General features: G+C 41.0%; 1 protein-coding gene across 3 annotated transcripts in view; it reads right to left on the bottom strand.

Moving 5' to 3' along the window:
* Positions 1 to 5833: 5833 nt before the first annotated feature.
* Positions 5834 to 18595, bottom strand: part of gcm2 (glial cells missing transcription factor 2) — a 51863-nt gene continuing 39101 nt past the window's right edge. For all 3 annotated transcript variants that reach the window (XM_043719021.1, XM_043719020.1, XM_043719019.1), the window contains exons 5-6: positions 9122 to 9247; positions 5834 to 7833 (exon numbers count right to left, since the gene is read on the bottom strand). In XM_043719021.1, the coding sequence (XP_043574956.1) occupies positions 6946 to 7833; positions 9122 to 9247 (1014 nt within the window). In that variant the 3' untranslated portion in view covers positions 5834 to 6945. The remainder of the gene's footprint in view (positions 7834 to 9121; positions 9248 to 18595) is intronic.

Below are 18595 nucleotides of genomic sequence, written 5' to 3'. Positions count from 1 at the left end.
CAATTATGAACAAATTGATGCTTTCCACAGGTTTCTATTCTCTCTAATTAAGTTTCAAGAACTATTATTGTAGGAATTTTAAATTTCAAAACATATACTGGGACTGCCATAGTGTTAAGGGTTTATATGGAAAGGAATTTGTTAAGTGTATACAAGAAAATTTTCTGATTCAGTATGTGAATCTTCCTACTAAGAGAAGGTGCAAAACTTGGCCTTTTAGTAAGGCATTTGGTAAGGTTCCCCATGGTAGGCTTATGCGGAAGTCAGGAGGCATGGGATAGTAGGAAATTTGGCCAGTTGGATAGAGAACTGGCTAACCGGTCGAAGTCAGTGGTAGATGGTAAATATTCAGCCTGGAGCCCAGTTACAAGTGGAGTTCCGCAGGGATCAGTTCTGGGTCCTCTGCTGTTTGTAATTTTTATTAATCAAGTGTGAGGTTGTCCATTTTGGGAGGACAAATAAGAATGCGGAATACAGGGTTAACGGTAGGCTTCTTAGTAAAGTGGAGGAGCAGAGGGATCTTGGGGTCTATGTTCATAGCTCTTTGAAAATTGCCACCCAGGTTGATAGAGCTTGTAAGAAGGCCTATGGTGTATTAGCGTTCATTAGCAGAGGGATTGAATTCAAGAGTCGTGAGGTGATGTTGCAACTGTACAGGACCTTGGTAAGGCCACATTTGGAGTACTGTGTGCAGTTCTGGTCGCCTCACTTTAGGAAAGGTGTGGAAGCTTTGGAGAGCGTGCAGAGGAGATTTACCAGGATGTTGCCTGGAATGGAGAATAGGTCATAAGAGGATAGGTTGAGAGTGCTAGGCCTTTTCTCATTGGAACGGCGAAGGATGAGGGGTGACTTGATAGAGGTTTATAAGATGATCAGGGGAATAGATAGAGTAGACAGTCAGAGACTTTTTCCCCGGGTACAACAGAGTGTTACAAGGGGACATAAATTTAAGGTGAAGTGTGGAAGGTATAGGAGGGATGTCAGGGATAGGTTCTTTACCCAGAGAATGGTGGGGGCATGGAATGTGGGAGTGGCAGAGTCAGAATCATTTAAGCAGCAATTGGATAGGTACATGGATGGGTGCTTAAGCTCGGACAAATGTTCGGCACAACATCGTGGGCCGAAGGGCCTGTTCTGTGCTGTATTGTTCTATGTTCTATGTACCTTTGGGAAATAAGGCAGGGCAGGTGACTGAGGTGTCAGCGGGGGAGCACTTTGGGGCCAGCGACCATAATTCTATTAGTTTTAAAAGTTGAAGTTCTAAATTGGAGGAAGGCTAATTTTGACGATATTAGGCAAGAACTTTCAAAAGCTGATTGGGGGGCAGATGTTTACAGATAAGGGGACTGCTGGAAAATGGGAAGCCTTCAGAAATGAGATAACGAGAATCCAGAGACAGTATATTCCTGTTAAGGTGAAAGGAAAAGTGCTGGGTCCACTACTTTTCATTATTTATATAAATGATTTGGATGTGAGCATAAGAGATATAGTTAGTAAGTTTGCAGATGATACCAAACTTGGAGGTGTAGTGGTCAGCAAAGAAGGTTACCTCAGAGTACAACAGGATCTTGATCAGATGGGCCAATGGGCTGAGGAGTGGCAGATGGAATTTAATTCAGATGAATGTGAGGTGCTGCATTTTGGAAAAGCAAATCAGAGCTTTGCTTAAATTCGACTTTAATGCAAGGAGTATAGTGTGTAAGGCAGATGAGCTTAGGGCTTGGATTGGTGCCTGGGAGTGTGATGTTATTGCAATCACAGAGACTTGGTTGAAGGAGGAGCATGATGATTGGCAACTAAATGTTCCAGGATATAGATGCTTCAGACAGGACAGGGAGGGAAGTAAAAGGGGCGGTGGAGTTGCATTGCTGATCAGGGATGATATCACGATTGTGTTAAAGGAGGACACTATGAGTAATGAGGCATTATGGGTGGAGCTGAGAAATAAGAAGGGTGCAGTTACATTTTTGGGGCTGTATTACAGGCCTCCCAACAGTGAGCGTGAGGTAGAAGAACAAATAGGTAAACAGATTATGAAAAGATGTAAAGACAATAGGGTAGTGGTGATGGGAGATTTTAATTTTCCCAACATTGACTGGGATACACTTAACATCAGAGGTCTGGATGGGGCAAAATTTGTAGGAAGCATCCAGGAGAATTTTCTACAGCAGTATGTCAATAGTCCGACGAGGGAAGGGGCCATATTGGGCCTGGTATTGGGGAATGACCTAGGCCAGGTGATAGAAGTTGCCGTGGGGGATTTCTTGGGGAACAGTGACCACAATTCTGTAAGATTTAGAATACTCGTAGACAAAGATGAGAATAGTCCTCAGGGACGAGTACTAAACTGGGCCAAGGCCAATTTTATCAAAATTTATCATCTTTCTCCATTTCAAAATTAGGCAGGAGCTCAGAAATGTGGATTGGACACACCTATTTGAAGGGAAGTTCTCACTGAAGGGAGGCTTTCAAAGATAGGTTAACGAAAGTGCAGGATAGGCATGTCCCAATGAAGGCAAAGGATAGAAAAGGCAAGATTCGTGAACAGTGGATGACAGGAGAAATCGTACGATTAGCCAAGAGGAAAAGGGAAGCGTACATAAGGTCTAGGCAGCTAAGAACAGAATGGGCCCTGGAGGAATATCAGAAGAGTAGGACCAGTCTTAAACGAGGAATCAAGCAGGCTAAAAGAGGTCATGAAATAGCTTTAGCGAGCAGAATTAAGGAGAATCCCAAAGTGTTTTATTCTTATATAAGAAGCAAGCGGGTAACTATAGAAAGGATTGGTCCACTAAAGGATAATGAAGGAACCTGAGAGAATGGGTGAGATTCTGAATGATTACTTTGCATCAGTGTTCACTGAGGAGGGGAACATGATGAAAATTGAGATTAGAGATAGAAGTTTGATTAGTCTGGATCACATTGACATAAGTAGGGAAGATGTGTTGGTTAGGCTAAAGGTTATTAAGGCAGACAAATCCCCAGGACTGGATGGGATCTATCCCAGGTTGCTGAGGGAGGCGAGAGAGGAAATAGCTGGAGCCCTGACAGATATCTTTGTGGCATCCTTAAACAGGTGAGGTGCCGCAGGACTGGAAGGTTGCTCATGTTGTCCTCCTGTACAAGAAGGGTAATAGGGACATTCTGGGTAACTACAAACCAGTGAGCCTGACGTCAGTGGTGGGAAAGTTGATGGAGAAGGTACTGAAAGATAGGATCTATTTATATTTAGAAAAGAATGGGCTTATCAGTGATAGGCAACATGGTTTTGTGCGGGGGAGATCGTGTCTTACCAACTTGATAGAGTTCTTTGTGGAAGTGACCAAGTTGATAGATGAAGGAAGGGCTGTTGATGTTATATACGTGGACTTTGGCAAGGTATTTGATAAGGTTCCCCATAGCAAACTAATAGAGAAAGTGAAGTCACGTAGTGTGCAGGGTGTTCTAGCTAGGTGGATAAAGAACTGGTTGAGCAACAGGAGACAGAGAGTAGTAGTTGAAGGGAGTTTCTCGAAATGGAGAAAGGTGACCACTGGTGTTCCACAGGGATCAGTGCTGGGGTCACGGCTGTTTGTGATATTTATAAATGATCTGAAAGAGGGCACTGTTGGTATGATTAGCAAGTTTGCAAATGACATGAAGATTGGTGGAGTAGCAGAAAGCATAGGAGTTTTTCAAATGATACAGGAGGATATACATAGACTGGAGAGTTGGGTGGAGAAGTGGCAGATGGAGCTCAATCCAGACAAATGTGAGGTGATGCATTTTGGGAAGTCTAATTCTAGAGCGAATTATACAATGAACAGAAGAGCCTTGGGAAAAGTTGATGGGCGGAGAGATCTGGGAGTGCATGTCCATTGTACCCTGAAGGTCGCTGCACAGGTAGATAGAGTGGTCAAGAAGGCATATGATACGCTTGCCTTCATTGGACGGGGTATTGAGTATAAGAGCTGACAGGTCATGTTAAAATTGTACAAGATTGTGTTTTGGCTGCATTTAGAATATTGTGTACAGTTCTGGTTGCCACATTACCAAAAGGATGTGGATGCTTTGGAGAGGGTGCAGAGAAGGTTTACAAGGATATTGCCTGGTTTGGAAGGTGCTAGCTATAAAGAGAGGTTGAGTAGGTTAGGTTTGTTTTCATTAGTAAAAAGGAGATTGAGGGGGGAGCTGATTGAGGTTTACAAAATCATGAAGGGTATAGACAGGGTGGATAGAGATAAGCTTTTTCCCAGGGTGAGGGATTCAATAACGAAAGGTCATGCTTTCAAGGTGAGAGGTGAAAGGTTAAAGGGGGATACATGCGGCAAGTACTTTACACAGAGAGTGGTGGATGTCTGGAATGCGTAGATTCATTTAAGATGCGTCTGGACAGATGCATGAGTAGGTGGGGAGCAGAGGGATACAGATGCTTAGGAATTGGGTGACAGGTTTAGACAGTAGATTCGGATCAGCTCAGGCTTGGAGGGCTAAAGGGCCTGTTCCTGGGCTGTAAATTTTCTTTGTTCTTTATCCTAGGGAGTGTTGCTGAACAAAGAGACCTTGGAGTGCAGCTTCATACTTCCTTGAAAGTAGGGTCACAGGTAGATAGGATAGTGAAGAAGGCATTTGGTATGCTTTCCCTTGTTGGTCACAGCATTGAGTTTAGGAATTGGGAGGTCATGTTGTGGATGTACAGGACATTGGTTAGGCCACTGTTGGAATATTGCATGCAATTCTCGTCTCCTTCCCATTGGAAGGATATTGTGAAACTTGAAAGGGTTGAGAAAAGATTTACAAGAATGTTGCCAAGGTTGGAGGATTTAAGCTATAGAGAGATGTTGAACAGTTTGAGGCTATTTTCCCTGGAGCACCGGAGGCTGTGGGGTGACCTAACAGAGGTTTATAAAACCAAGAGAAACATGGATAGGATTAAATAGACAGTTTTTTCCCTGGGATGCGGGAGTTCAGAACTCGAGGACGTAGGTTTAGGGTGAGAGGGGAATGACGTAAAAGGGGCCCAAGGGGCAACGTTTACACACAGGCGGTGGTATGTATATGGAATGAGCTGCCAGAGGAAGTGGTGGAGGCTGGTACAATTGCAGCATTTAAAAGGCATCTGGATGTGTATATGAATAGCGAGGGTTTAGAAGGATATGGGCCAAGAGGTGGGATTCGATTAGGTTAGGATATCTAGTCGGCATGGACGAGTTGAGCCAAAGGGTCTGTTTCCATGCTATACTTCTCTATGGCTCTCTATCACAGTATGCATTGAGTGCCCTCAATTCTTGTTCATTTCATGTTATTTTTACAAAAGCCCAGTTTTGCAGCTTCATAATTCTTGATGGTTCTCCCTGCACATACCAATTTACAGACCTGATCTTTTTGTCTCTTTTTTCGAAGCCTGAGCTATCCAGTACCATGTAAATATTTTGTTTCAAACCTCCCATCCCAGAATCTGGTGCAGAGCTTCAATCACTTTGAATGCCTTTCATATTAACCTCTTGAGTTCTGGAGCTGCTCCTTCAATGGTGTTTATTGTTGTCTCATTGCCTCCAGTTTCGGGTTGGTTCTCACTGCAGTCTGCTCTCCATGTCTGGTTTTCAGCTGCCTACTGTGCACACATTTCCACCAATGTCTTTGCGTATCGGGAAAAATTCTTTTTTTTAATTCTTGGCAACAAAGTTTACTTTAAAGCCTGCATTTCATACTTTGTTTACTTTTGAGTTTTTTTTCTGCTGCCACATGTTTTATCATGCGTCAGGGATCTAACTGCAATTAGTCTCCCAGGTACTAGTTCTTGAGCCCAAGGTACTTTCCATAAGAACTCTTTATTTTCAGCAAAGTAGGTACATGTGTTCTGTTTTGTCTCTTGGAGAGGTTCTGCTTTCTCCAGTTCTATCTACATAAACTGACATCATGATTATATATAACGTTAGCACAATATATTCGGCTGATGTCTTATTACATGAAGCTATTTAAAACATCCAGATTACGTAAAGGATACAAATTCAATGCAAATTATTTTTATCGCTGATGTTCAAATTAAAGAGTCCTTTCTCTACTTTATGATGGCAATCCAATTCGTTGTGTTAAATTATAAAATTGCCAATTGCACTCAGGACATGATATGGGAGTCAAAGTGATGTATTTGTCAAATAATAATAATACCTGACATCAATTAGAATTAAATATTTCGCTATGTCACACTTCATTCAATATCTTCATTCCAATATTGGATACAGAAAACATGCTTCACACCCTAGAACACATTATCTCCAAATTCCATGAGTAGTTCTCAAGGTATTAGCACACATGGTTGTGTCATTTTAGCCTCCAACTTTTTTGATACAATACGTTTAGAGACCTGGAACCGTATACATTGCACAAATGAGCAAAGTAGATCTTGAACAGCTACTCTTGAGGAGCCAAATAAAAAGAAAAATGATGCAGAAACACACAGCAACATTCTAATTCATAATCAGACATCTTTTGGTTGTATGCATTTAACATCAAGTATAATAAGTTTATTGTCATATTTTATCCAAACATTCAGCTACGCACAAACTAAAAACTTTTGTAATGTAATGACAAGTACTGATTACGAACCATGAGTATAGAAATGTACAGGAGACAAAATAATGTTCATCTTTAATCTGTTAAGTTTTAGTGCTCTGAATTGCAGTTTTAAATCTGAACATAACATGTTTCAAGTTGCCCTTGAGTTAAAAGAAAGTTTTGAGGAAGTGGACCATAGATTTTCTAATTGTTCAGTCAAGTTTGAATGCACTGTAACTTTTTCCTGTGTTTCCGTTTTTGTGATTCCTTTTTAGGAGTATGAAATATTCAATGGCACTACATCACTTGCAAACTATACCTTGATTGGATTAAAGTTCCAAAGGATCATTGTGTACTTAAAAATAATTAAGGACCATGAGAGTAAAGTCGGAAAAGGTGAGTTCATTTTCAGTATTCTCCAGTATCGTATCTGAAAGGATGAGCTAATCGATTAGCGTAGGAATTTGCAGAATAACTTCCATATCTGTAGCTTTCCAGTCCTTCGGTCCGCTCCGTTTTAGAGGGCCCTTCCTGTTGATAGGGTGTTGCTGATTTGATCATGTTGTTATCTTCCTGGAACTTTGTCTCAGGATAAATAGTAGGAGATATGTTGTCTGCTAAGTGATTGCAGTTTGGAAGATTTTTGGCATCACAAATATTGTCATCAAACTTAGTCATGGGTTTGTAAGTTTGATAGGAAACTTTTGTAGTTGTAGTTATGATCGTTTGTAAAGCCGGAGGGTTTGACCCAGTGCCACCTAATCTGCAGGGGTATTCTCCATTGTAGTAATGACTTGAATTGGGTATGATATGGCTACACTCATTCCTATCTCCATATCCTCCTTTCAATATCTGCTTCCACCCATGATGTTTACTTGGCCCATCAAAGTTTCGATCATGGACATTCAGGGTGCCCATACCGTGATGGGATCCATTAAGTTGCACACACATCTTTCCTGAGTCAGTTTCAGACTCTATGTTACCAGAATCTTTATAAAGGGCGGAATAAGAGTTGGAGCCCATATAGCTAGGCACAGTAAAATCATAGCCACAGGAACCTCGGGGAACATAAATCCTTGGGTTGGAGACCTTCTGAAGTGGGGAGGTTGTTTCCACAAAACTGCTGCTGGGATCATAGGCAGGCTTGAAAGGTTCTGAATTTTGAAATGGTGAATAATGATGTGATGGAATAGGAAAGCTTGATTCTGCTATTATGCCAAATCTGTCTGGAGCTTCCATACAAGGCAAGTGGTGAAGGCTGCTGAAGGGGCCACCACTGTCATGGTATCTACTTGCCTGGAGAAAAGCAAATAACACAATATTAAACTATAATAAGCAGTCAAAGAAATCAAGAGCATTTGTGCTTCACATTTCAAAAGTTTTGCATGTTGAGAGATTGCTAGTAATGCTGCAATTCACTAGTGTATTATTTTTGTTTCTATATGAAGTACATACATTTCTTTCCAGAAATATTCTAGAAATAAATATGAATATGTACAAAACATTAACAGTTTTCTAGCTCATCAAAGCTTTATATTTTCAGTCTTCCTTACTCCCTTATCAATCTGGTGATATCACACTATTAACAAGGATTGCTGTACAACTTGAGAGATACTTTCTGCTATTCAACCATAGGGGTAGAGACAGGAATTAAGACTAACAACAAACTGCAGGATATGCTGAAATCCATCTGTATTTTCTGTTCTAAGTTACTTCCAAATTTCCAAACTCATAAATAGAATAGTCAACTCAATAATAATTGTTTGCAAAAAATTGCTCAATGAAGCTTGATGAAGTCAATTTCCTGTGGGAGAAAACCAAAATGAGCAGAAAGAACTGAAATAATACTTTGAACAGAAATAAATTTCATGATACAGGAGTCAAATTTATTCAACATGGAGTTTGCTTAAGGTTGTGTTTTAAGTTGCTCTTTGTTGCCAGTTATGAGAGAGACAGAGCTGTGCAGGACAATATCCATTGGTGACTAAGTACCAAACAATAACAGAGCGAGTAAATGGTCCATTGCTCTGACCTATATTTTAGTCACACAAGTAGTGCTCATTTCAGAGGAATTTCAATGGATGAGTAACAAATTAATGCCAATATACTGCTCAGGTCTGTATTTAATTGTCATAGGAAGAGCTGATTTATGAACTTTTATGACAATGGGCATTAAGTACTTTCTGGACTCATGCGGACCCTTTGCACAACTCCAATCAAACCCAGTGCAAATATTATACACACATATCCCCTACTTACAACTCTTACAATAATCCCCCAATAGAAACTTGTGAACCAAAAAGAAAAATCTACAGCCTCATTATGAATACTTCAACATTAAACAACAAAAACAACCATTATGTCCAGTCATTCCATCTGAGCATTTATAAGCTCTAATTGTTTTGAAATTATAAATGTTATCAGTCATTCATTTTGAAAAACAAGTGGTTAGGGGTTAGAAAAGCTATCCAACAACTCCTGCTGCATAGTACTGCCATCTGACTGAACAATTGCTGGAATATCTTAGCCCACCGCAATATTAACACCAAAGTCTGAAAAAACTTTCTTCCGATGAGTCCCCTACCTCTGGTTCCATGTGCCTTTTCTTGTGTGAAAAGTGTGGAGAGGACATTCGTCTCTTAACAGCACTTCTCCTTGCTTCTGTTTCTGATTTACTCTCTGGTCTTGGATGATCATGGACGCCTTTAGCCTGTGTATTTAAGATATAAATTTGGTCAGTCAGGGCTTTACATAGCCCCTGAGCTATAGTATGAAAGAAAACTTTCTTTCCTATTAAAGAGAAACAATTTGTGTTTCAAGTTAGCCATTATTAAGCTGATCTAGTTTCACAGTTTCACTTCATAGTTTCACAGGATCATACATTGTTAAAATGTAGGTTACAACATTTATTGCCATTTTTCAATCTCAATAAATATTAAAAATGGACATGATGTAATGGCAGATCATATTTAACCACCCGATTCAATAAAATGAAACCTGGTCATATTGGGTAAAATTGTTAAATGCATGTTTCAGTTGGTACTTTTATCCAGCAGCAGTACATTTTAGGAAACCACACATATGCTTCCTGTGACTTTTCCAAAGATACGGGAAGTTTGAAAGTGTTGAAGGCAACAGAGTTGGAATGGGGCAATCAAACTAACTGGATTATTCTAGAGAACCAACTTGATCTCAATGAATCAAATGGACTCTGCTGTGCTGCAATGATTCCATGGGCTGACATCAGTCAGGATGACAGCCTGACAGCAGGCTGGAAAGTTGGGAGTAATCCCATTTCAGCCATTGCCTAGAGCCTCACTTCAATTTTGCAGCAACTGCCTAACATCAAGTCTCCCATCCCTTTCAGCGATGAAATGCCACCCTGAAAAATGTTGGTCGGTCACTTGCAGGTTTGGCTGCTCTTCAGTCCCAGCAGTGCCACTGGGAGTGGCTTTCATTGCTAGAACTGAATTTAGCTCTCAGCAGCATTTTGTACTCTCCTCTGGGACCAAGGTAATGTGTTTTGGGATTACTGAGGCTAGACAGGCATACCTTGGTGACAAGAGAGATGCATTGGTGAAGGCACTGGAGAGTTTTTCCATGGGAGGGGCCTTAGCCACTGAGGTGCCCTTGATGGTCCATAGAGTGGTAGAATATTAACAGTACTAGAAAGAGACCCTACTTTTAATCGGAATCCTATGATCCTCAAAATGATCTCTCAACAAAAAAAGCCAGCTTCAAATCTCCTCGCTACTAAGAGAATTCCACAGTATTGGGATTAGGGTAGCCCTCTATCCTCTATAAGATTTTCTTTTTATAGTGTTTTCTTGGTATTAGTTACAACCATTTTATAATTTTAATGCCTGTGATCTATAAAAAAACTGAAATGTGACCAGAAAATTTTGGAAATACTCAGCAGGCTAGTACATGTTTGTGGAGTACACAAATGCAGGTTGTTCTGCTATAACACGCATTTCCATTGATGCGAATCTGCTGTAATGCGATTGATGAACTGGGAACACTGGTTCTAAAGCACAAACCTTCAAAATATGTGTTGGCTGTCATGTGATTATATCGCCAATACTGTAAGTGCTGTTCCTAAAACGTGATTCTTCTATAATGCAGTGTTGCACAAGAACACAACCATTGTATTTTAGATGTGATGTGAAAATAATTTACACTTTTTGATTAAGTCTGAGTTGTGAAGCATTCTTTGGAGAGATTGCTGGTGCAAGACCTAATGGGCTTTCTCACAGTATCTTCGGAAAAGCACCACATTAATTATTTATCCTGTCCCTGTACCATTTATTTTACTATACTCTGTTCCCAGAACAACTCACCATTAAGCCAACATCTACTGAATGACCAGCATTCCTTGTGGCCATACCATCTTTAAAAGGTTCTGTGCACTCATTTAAGCACTGGCATTCTGAAGCTACCCTGCTCAGTCAAGCATGTGTCAAGCAGAGGATGCCAGAAAAAGGGAAGTTGGCACTCTAATTCTGTGCTGCAAAGGAGGGAAGATCTCATCCCAGAGGATTGCTAGAGGAAACCACAGCACAACATGATATTTGTAAAAACATCCAAGGTTACCACCTAGATCAGTGCTATGTTAATGGTTCAGAAGAATGGATAGCAAACCGTAAGAAGGTCAATTACCTTCTCTGCTGAGCCAGGGTAAATGTCTCTCTGCCATCTTACATTCACTCCATATCATTGCTACTGCAGCCACCCCCCTCCAAGGCTCATGCTTCACTATCTCACTGTTGCCTATAACATTTTTCCTTCGTCACTTTCACCTTCTCAACCTCACACTATAAAAATCCTACATGGCCTCTGCACTGCCTTCTCACTAGCTTTGAACTCCTCAATACCTTTCACCCACCATCATCAAGACTAACAGCTGTGCCACCTACGTCCATCTTCCTGAATCCCTTTCTTTCTCTCATTGCAGAGAAGACAGTCAATAATAGAGCAGAGAGAGCCCATATGGGTGAACAGATGCCAGACAGTAGGCTCTTCCTATGAGAGAATTCTGGCCGTCACAGGAAAGGACATAGGACCACTCATTTGAGATGTTGCAAACAACAACCGGGTAAATACGACCATTCATTCTTCTGCAACTCTCTCAATAATCCCTCTGTCAGCCTTACTAATTGCACCACTATTTCCGAACACTGGCTATGATACCTTCTCTCTCTTGTATCTTGCAGATACCACTGGCACATCCATCTGTGGTGAAATGGTTAGCTTCCCCAGAAACTACCTCCTTGATCTCTCAGAACAGGAGTACTAAGACCTTGGAGGAATCACAGGCTAGGCTGCCTCCTGCAACATCCAGTTCCGATACTGATACCTCAGCTGGAACAGTAGCCTTAAAATTTGGGCAGCACAATCTGATGAGCACTTCATTGCGAATGATCAAGGAATCAACCTTCCAATGTCGTGGCACTTAAGAGAACTCTGGAGACCAGGTATCTGGTCAGCCCCAGGCAGTGGTGTTGACAATCAGGAGCTTTGAGCACATGCACAGTAAGGAGCAGAAGTTACTCACAAGTTTGAGTTGCAATGGTCCTTATTTCCCAGAAACTGTAGTAGGGCAGTAATTTGTGTGATACAAAGCTATGTCCAGCGCTCTCTATTTGCTGAACAGGCACACACACCTGCACTCCATCATCCCAACCTTTATCTTCAGAGGCCTTTGAGCCCTCTACCTACACCCTGCCTGCCTCCTCCCAACTCTTCATGCTGCTCACGTTAATCAACTTGAATCTGGCAAGAAGACTTTCAATGTGATTGGCTTGCCCAGACACAAACATCCTCAGATCCACTTCACCAAACCTTGAGGTCCACTGGGCTGCACTGATGAACAGACTCCCTTCACCCCAGATGCGGAACCTGGAAGTACATTGAGATGTTGCAGAAGGGAGAGGAAGAAGAAAACTTATTGAAGGCACTTCAGTGACATGGGTGACAATGCACTGTGTGTTATTTTTCACTTGTTTTATAAATGGGATTAAAATAGCACACTGCAATACAGCAAGATATACATCTACTTCACTGAGGAATGCCTGTCCTGCTGGTTAGCATGATTGTATGACTGTCAACTGGAAGTCAGGGCATGGAGGTAGACCCGAGGTAAGCAGGTACAAGCATAAAGGTAGACTCGAGGTAAGCAAGTGCCAAGAAAGTAAGTCAGCAGACCTCAGCTGCATTTGATTAAAATATTCAGCCGAGTGCCTGTTTTGCTTGCAAAATGTCCCTGCTGCAACGGTTCAATTCTAATTACCAACGCATCCTGTAACGGAAGTCTGAGCTTGCACAGACTCTGCCAGTACATCAGAGAGTTGTGAAGAGTAAGCAGATTCCAAACGTTAAACTTCATGGATGCGGAGTGCATGCAACTCTTACCCGTGGATTGTGCTGGGTGATTTAGTTTGGTCAAACACCAAATGCAAGTGGCAATTTTAATTCACCAGAGGTTAATTTGACATCCAGCTTGTTTGACAGGTTTGGTAAAATAGGTTCTAGAATCATTGAATCCCACAGTGTGGAAACAGGCCATTAGGCCCAACAAGTCCACATCAAGCCTCCAAAGAGTAATCTACCCAGACCCATTCCCCTATCCTATTATTCTACATTTACCCCTAACTAGTGCACCTAATGTACACATCCCTGAACATTATGGACAATTTAGCGTGGCCAATTCACCTAACCTGCACATCTTTGGATTGTGGGAGGAAACCGGAGCATCCGGAGGAAACCTACACAGACACGGGGAGAATGTACATACTCCATACAGACAGTTACCTGAGGTAGGAATCAAACCCAGGTCCTCGGCGCTTTGAGGCAGCAGTGCTAACCACTGAGCCACCGTGCTGCCTGTAGGTTCTAGCAAGGTAAGATTCTATATACAGTGCATGCAGGGAGAATGAGCATGGAAGTATCATGAGTTTGCATCAATGGTATGAAGGACCATTGCAGATTGGGTGCAATGCCATGGATGTCACAGTTGGGCCGATGCATGCATCAGACTATAAGGCCCCACGTGGCTGAGTGGATCTTGCATTGCGATGGGTAAGATCTTTGAACTTAGCTTTCAATAAGTTCCTCAATCTAAATTCCTCTCATTTTCATGAGCCATGGAGGTGCTGGCACAACTTCAATAAAAATTGGCGGCGGCTAACAGATGCCTTTCCCTGCAATGAAGCTGGCTCGGCGGAGAGTGGAAAATTGCAGACTCAATGCCTGAAAACCTATCCTGCAATAACCACAACTGTGGGCACCAAAAAAGTAGAATGGAATCCTGGAATTGGGTTCTGGGAACCATATTTAATTTCTGTACCCTTTATTCCGACACAGATGGAGATATGAAAATTGAAGTCTACATTTATTTATATCAGATGCACAATTTTGCTTTCTAATAAGGAGTCAACTATTAGCAATGAAGGTGGGTAGTTTATGACTTCAGATTTTCTGAATTTCCATGAATCCATTTCACAAGATTCAGAATTTTTATAAATTGGATTACTAGTAGTTTATGCAATTATATTCTTTGTAATTTGGTTACTCGGCGTCTGAGTGGAGTAGAATCACAAGAACATTGTCACTAATTGTTAAATTATTCATAAAATTGTCGACAGCACATTTTCTGCTGGTCAATGTTTTGCATCATAGTTTGTTAACAAAAAAACTGACAATTTTCTGCAGTAATGAAAAGGGAACAGTGCAGGCTTATAGTTCCTAAAAAGTGGAGCCCCAAGTAGACAGGATAGCAAAGAATGCGTTTGGTATGCTTTCCTTTATTGGTCAGTACATTGAGTATAGGAGTTGGGAGGTCATGCTGTGGCTGTACAAGACATTGGTTAGGCCACTTTTGGAATGTTGTGTGCAATCCTATTGGAAGGATACCATGAAACTTTAAAGGGTTCAGAAAAGATTTACAGGGATGTTGCCAAGGTTAGAAGATTTGAGCTATAGGGTGAGGCTTAACAGGCTGGGGCTGTTTTCTCTGGAGCATTGGAGGCTGAGGAGTGATCTTATAAAGGTTTATAAAATCATGAACATCGTTGATAGGGTAAATAGACAAGGTCTTTTCCCCAGGGTGGGGCAGACCAAAACTAGAGGCTGGTTAAGGTTAGAGGGAAAAGATTTAAAAGGGACCTAAGGGGCAACTTTTTCATACAGAGTGCTGTGTATATGGAATAAGCTGCCAGAGGAAGTGGTGGGGGCTGCTACAATTGCAACATTTAAAAGGCATGTGTATGGGTATATCAATAGGAAGGATTTAAAGGGATATGGGCCAAATGTTGGCAAATAGGACTAGATTTATTGAGGATATCTGATCGGCATGAATTAGTTGGACCAAAGGGTCTGTTTCCACATCTCTCTATAACTCTATAATAATTATCAAATAAGAAACAACGTTTGAGGAATTTGATACAGCGATATAATAGACTGAAGCAACACCACAGGTGTTTATTATTGGACTGATATTTCTCATATCAGTCCAATGCTCCGCTGCGCTGACTAAAAATAAGGGGTAGGCCACTTAGAACAGAGTTGAGAAGAAACTTCTTCACCCAGAGAGTGGCGAGTGTATGGAATGCTCTGCCCCAGAAGGCTGTGGAGGCCAAGTCTCTGGATACTTTTAAGAAAGAGTTGGATAGAGCTCTTAAGGATAGTGGAATCAAGGGTTATGGGGATAAGGTGGGAACAGGATACTGATTGAGGATGATCAGCCATGATCATAATGAATGGTGGTGCTGGCTCGAAGGGCAGAATGGCCTACTCCTGCACCTATTGTCTATTGTCTATTGCTGTGGAGATGCCTGAAGCAGATAAAGGAAATTGTCAGGTGGTTTGACAGTCAGTGGCTTCCACAAATTTCTAGTAATCATTTTTAGTAAAATTGGGATACAGACAGATTCTAACTTCATACCTTTAATGCATTGTCCGAGCTGAGCTGTCACTTTTTTATATAACACCTTAAGTTATCTCAGAATGCGATTTGAAAGAAGTTCTGGGATTTACATATTAATGAACCGAAACCTGCAACCCATTCTAAAAGGTGAGAGACTTAACTGCAATCAGGTTTGTTCAATATATTGTATCAGTTGCGTGCATGACATTGTGATCTTTCTCTATAAATTCTGTGTCTTATGATTCTGCTCCACAGTTACCTGACAAAGGAGCAGTACTCTGAAAGCTAGTGCTTCCAAATAAACCTGTTGGACTATGACCTGGTGTTGTGTGATTTTTAACGTTGTCCATCCCAATCCAACACCAGCACCTCCATATTTTCATTGCCAAGGCATAGAATGTAGAAATAGGGAAGTCTCGCTGCAACTTTATAAAACATTGATTACTCCACAGATGGAATACTACGTGCTGTTCCATTGGTCGCACTGTTGGAAGAACATGTTTGCACTGGAGAAGCTGCAAAGCCAAGTCACCAGGATGTGGAGAAGTCTCAGCTTTGAGGAGAAACTCAAGAGGCTGGGTTTGTTTTCCTTGGAGCAGAGGAGGCTGAACGGGGAATCTGATTTGATGTATACAAAATTGAGAAACATAAACAGAATAGGCCGTGAGAATCTTTCTCTCTATGGCAGATGTGTCTAAGACTAGATGCAAAAGTTCAAGGTGAGGAGTAATAGTTTAGAGAATATCTGAGAAGGTTTTTTCATTCAGAGAGTGGTAGAAATATGGAACGTGCTGCTTGAGATGGTGGTATTCCGGTATTCTGGTATTCCGGCAACATTTAAGAAGCATCTGGACAATTACTTAAAATGCCAGGGCATTGTAGGCAATGGACCAATTATAGATAAATGTAATTAGTGTGGTTTGGTATTTGTTGGTTGACATAGCCACGATGGGTTGAAGAACCTGTTTCTATGCTGTATGACTCTATCAAACTATAAATATCCTTTGAATTCCCTGATTCAAATGGATACTTTTAGAGATTTCCAGGTGGAGAGGAATTGCCCAATAGAATCTTTAGTTTCCTAGGCAATTTTTTGGAGACTATGATGAGGTTCTGTACAGTCCCCAAGCACAACTCCTACCTCTGCTCGAGTAACGACTGACCAGCGTAAAATGCAGGCCCTAGTTTCTCCGCATTAAACTTAATCTGCCAAATGTCCAGCCATTCCATCACTCTGTTTACTTCTTCTTGAAGTCTGTCATTATTCTCATTAACAGTTCACAACATAATATTTTATTAATACATATGAAGAAAAGCACTAGGCAATTTCACTGCATGCAAAATCATTTCCTACCACTACCTGTTTTTTTTCTGTCATTCAGCCAAGTTTCATTCATAGGCTTCAATTCTGCATACAAAATCCAGCCAGGGTTGACAGGGTAGATTCAGGAAAGATGTTTTCCCCAGTTTAAGAGTTCTAGAACCAGGGTACACAATCTCAGAATACATTTGCCATTTAGGACTGGGATGAGGAGGACTTTTATCTCTCAGTGGTGGTGAATCTTTGGAATTGTCTACCACAGAGACTATGGAGTTCAGTCATTGACAATATTCAAGACAGAGATCTATAGATTTCTAGATAGTTAAGATGTCTAGGTGCATGGGAATAGGATTGGAAAAATGGCCACAAAAGCTGAGCCATATTACAGCTGAATATGGAGCAGGCTCGGTGATCTGAATGACCTAGTCCTGCTCCTGCTTTTTTTATTCCTGTGTCCACTGGAAACATTTTGAAGTGTTTTATCAGTCACCATTTGGAAATCCACGTACACCATATCAACGACATTATCCTGGTTAGGTCTTCTGTTACCTCATCAAAAAAATTCAAGTTAGTTACACACCATTTGCCTTTTAAAAGTAAATATAAAATATACTGGAAGAGATACTCCACAGATCTGACAGTTTTTTTCTGCAGAGAAAATCAAAGTTAACATTTCAAGTTGTAACCATTCATCAGAACTTAAAAAACTGATTTTGCTTCTTTCTCCACAGACAACTTTTCTGACTACATTTCAAGAAATCTGCATTCTCTAAACCCTTTATAGTATGATTATGCCAATTATGGGGAATCTGGGGAAAATGTAGAAGTTGAAATCCCCCTAATATAATTTCCCTATTATTAGTTTTACACACCTCGGTGAATTGTCTAAACACTTGGTCTTCAATTGCCCACTGATTGTTTGGGGGTCTTTAATACATTCCTATCAAGGTGACTGCTTTCTCTAAACCCTTTATACTGTTTATTAAGTGTGTCCAAGAAAATTTTCTGATTCAGCATGTGGATGTATCTACTAAAGAAAGAACAAAACCTATTCTTGGGAAATAAGGCAGGGCGGCAACTGAGTTGTCAGCGAGGGAGCACTTTGAGGCCAGTGATCATAATTCTATTAGTTTTTAAATAGTGATGGACAAAGTTCTAAATTGGAGGAAGACTAATTTTGACAGTATTAGGTAAGAAATTGCAAACATTGATTGGGACAGATGTTCCAATCCAGTTCAGCTGCAGACCATTCTGCTTGTAGAGGTCCCACCTTCCTTAGAAACAATCCCAGTGACCCAGGGATCTAAAACTTTCCCTCCTGCACCAGCAACTGAGTCATACATTCAATCTGTTATTTCTGTATTCATTAGCACATGGCACTGGGAATAACCCAAAGATTATAATCTTTGAGGTCCTGCTTTTTAATCTATTGCCAAGCTTCCTGAACTCTGGATGCAAGTCCTCATCCTTCACTTTACCAATATTGTGTACCTTGACCACTGTCTAATCATCATATCTGTTAAGGATATCCTACAGCTCCTCAGTGATATCCTTTAGCCCAGCACAAGGGAGGCACCACACCATATTGGAGTTCAATCTGCAGTTGCAGAAATGCCTGTGTATTCTCCAACTATTGAATTCCCTATCATCATCATAATACCTCCTTTTCTTTTCTTCCACTCCTGTATAGTCAGGCTGATTATAACACCAGAAAGTTGGCTGTGTTTACACTCCCTTGATGAACCAGCACCCTCATCAGATTGGAAAACCATTTTATTTCCCCAAGGGACTCCTGCACTATTGACCTGTTCCTC

This window comes from Chiloscyllium plagiosum, chromosome 29, assembly GCF_004010195.1.
Source record: "Chiloscyllium plagiosum isolate BGI_BamShark_2017 chromosome 29, ASM401019v2, whole genome shotgun sequence".
NCBI classification, from domain to species: Eukaryota; Metazoa; Chordata; class Chondrichthyes; order Orectolobiformes; family Hemiscylliidae; genus Chiloscyllium; species Chiloscyllium plagiosum.
Note: the sequence above shows the minus strand (reverse complement) of the source record. Positions and strands in the feature narration are given on the sequence as shown.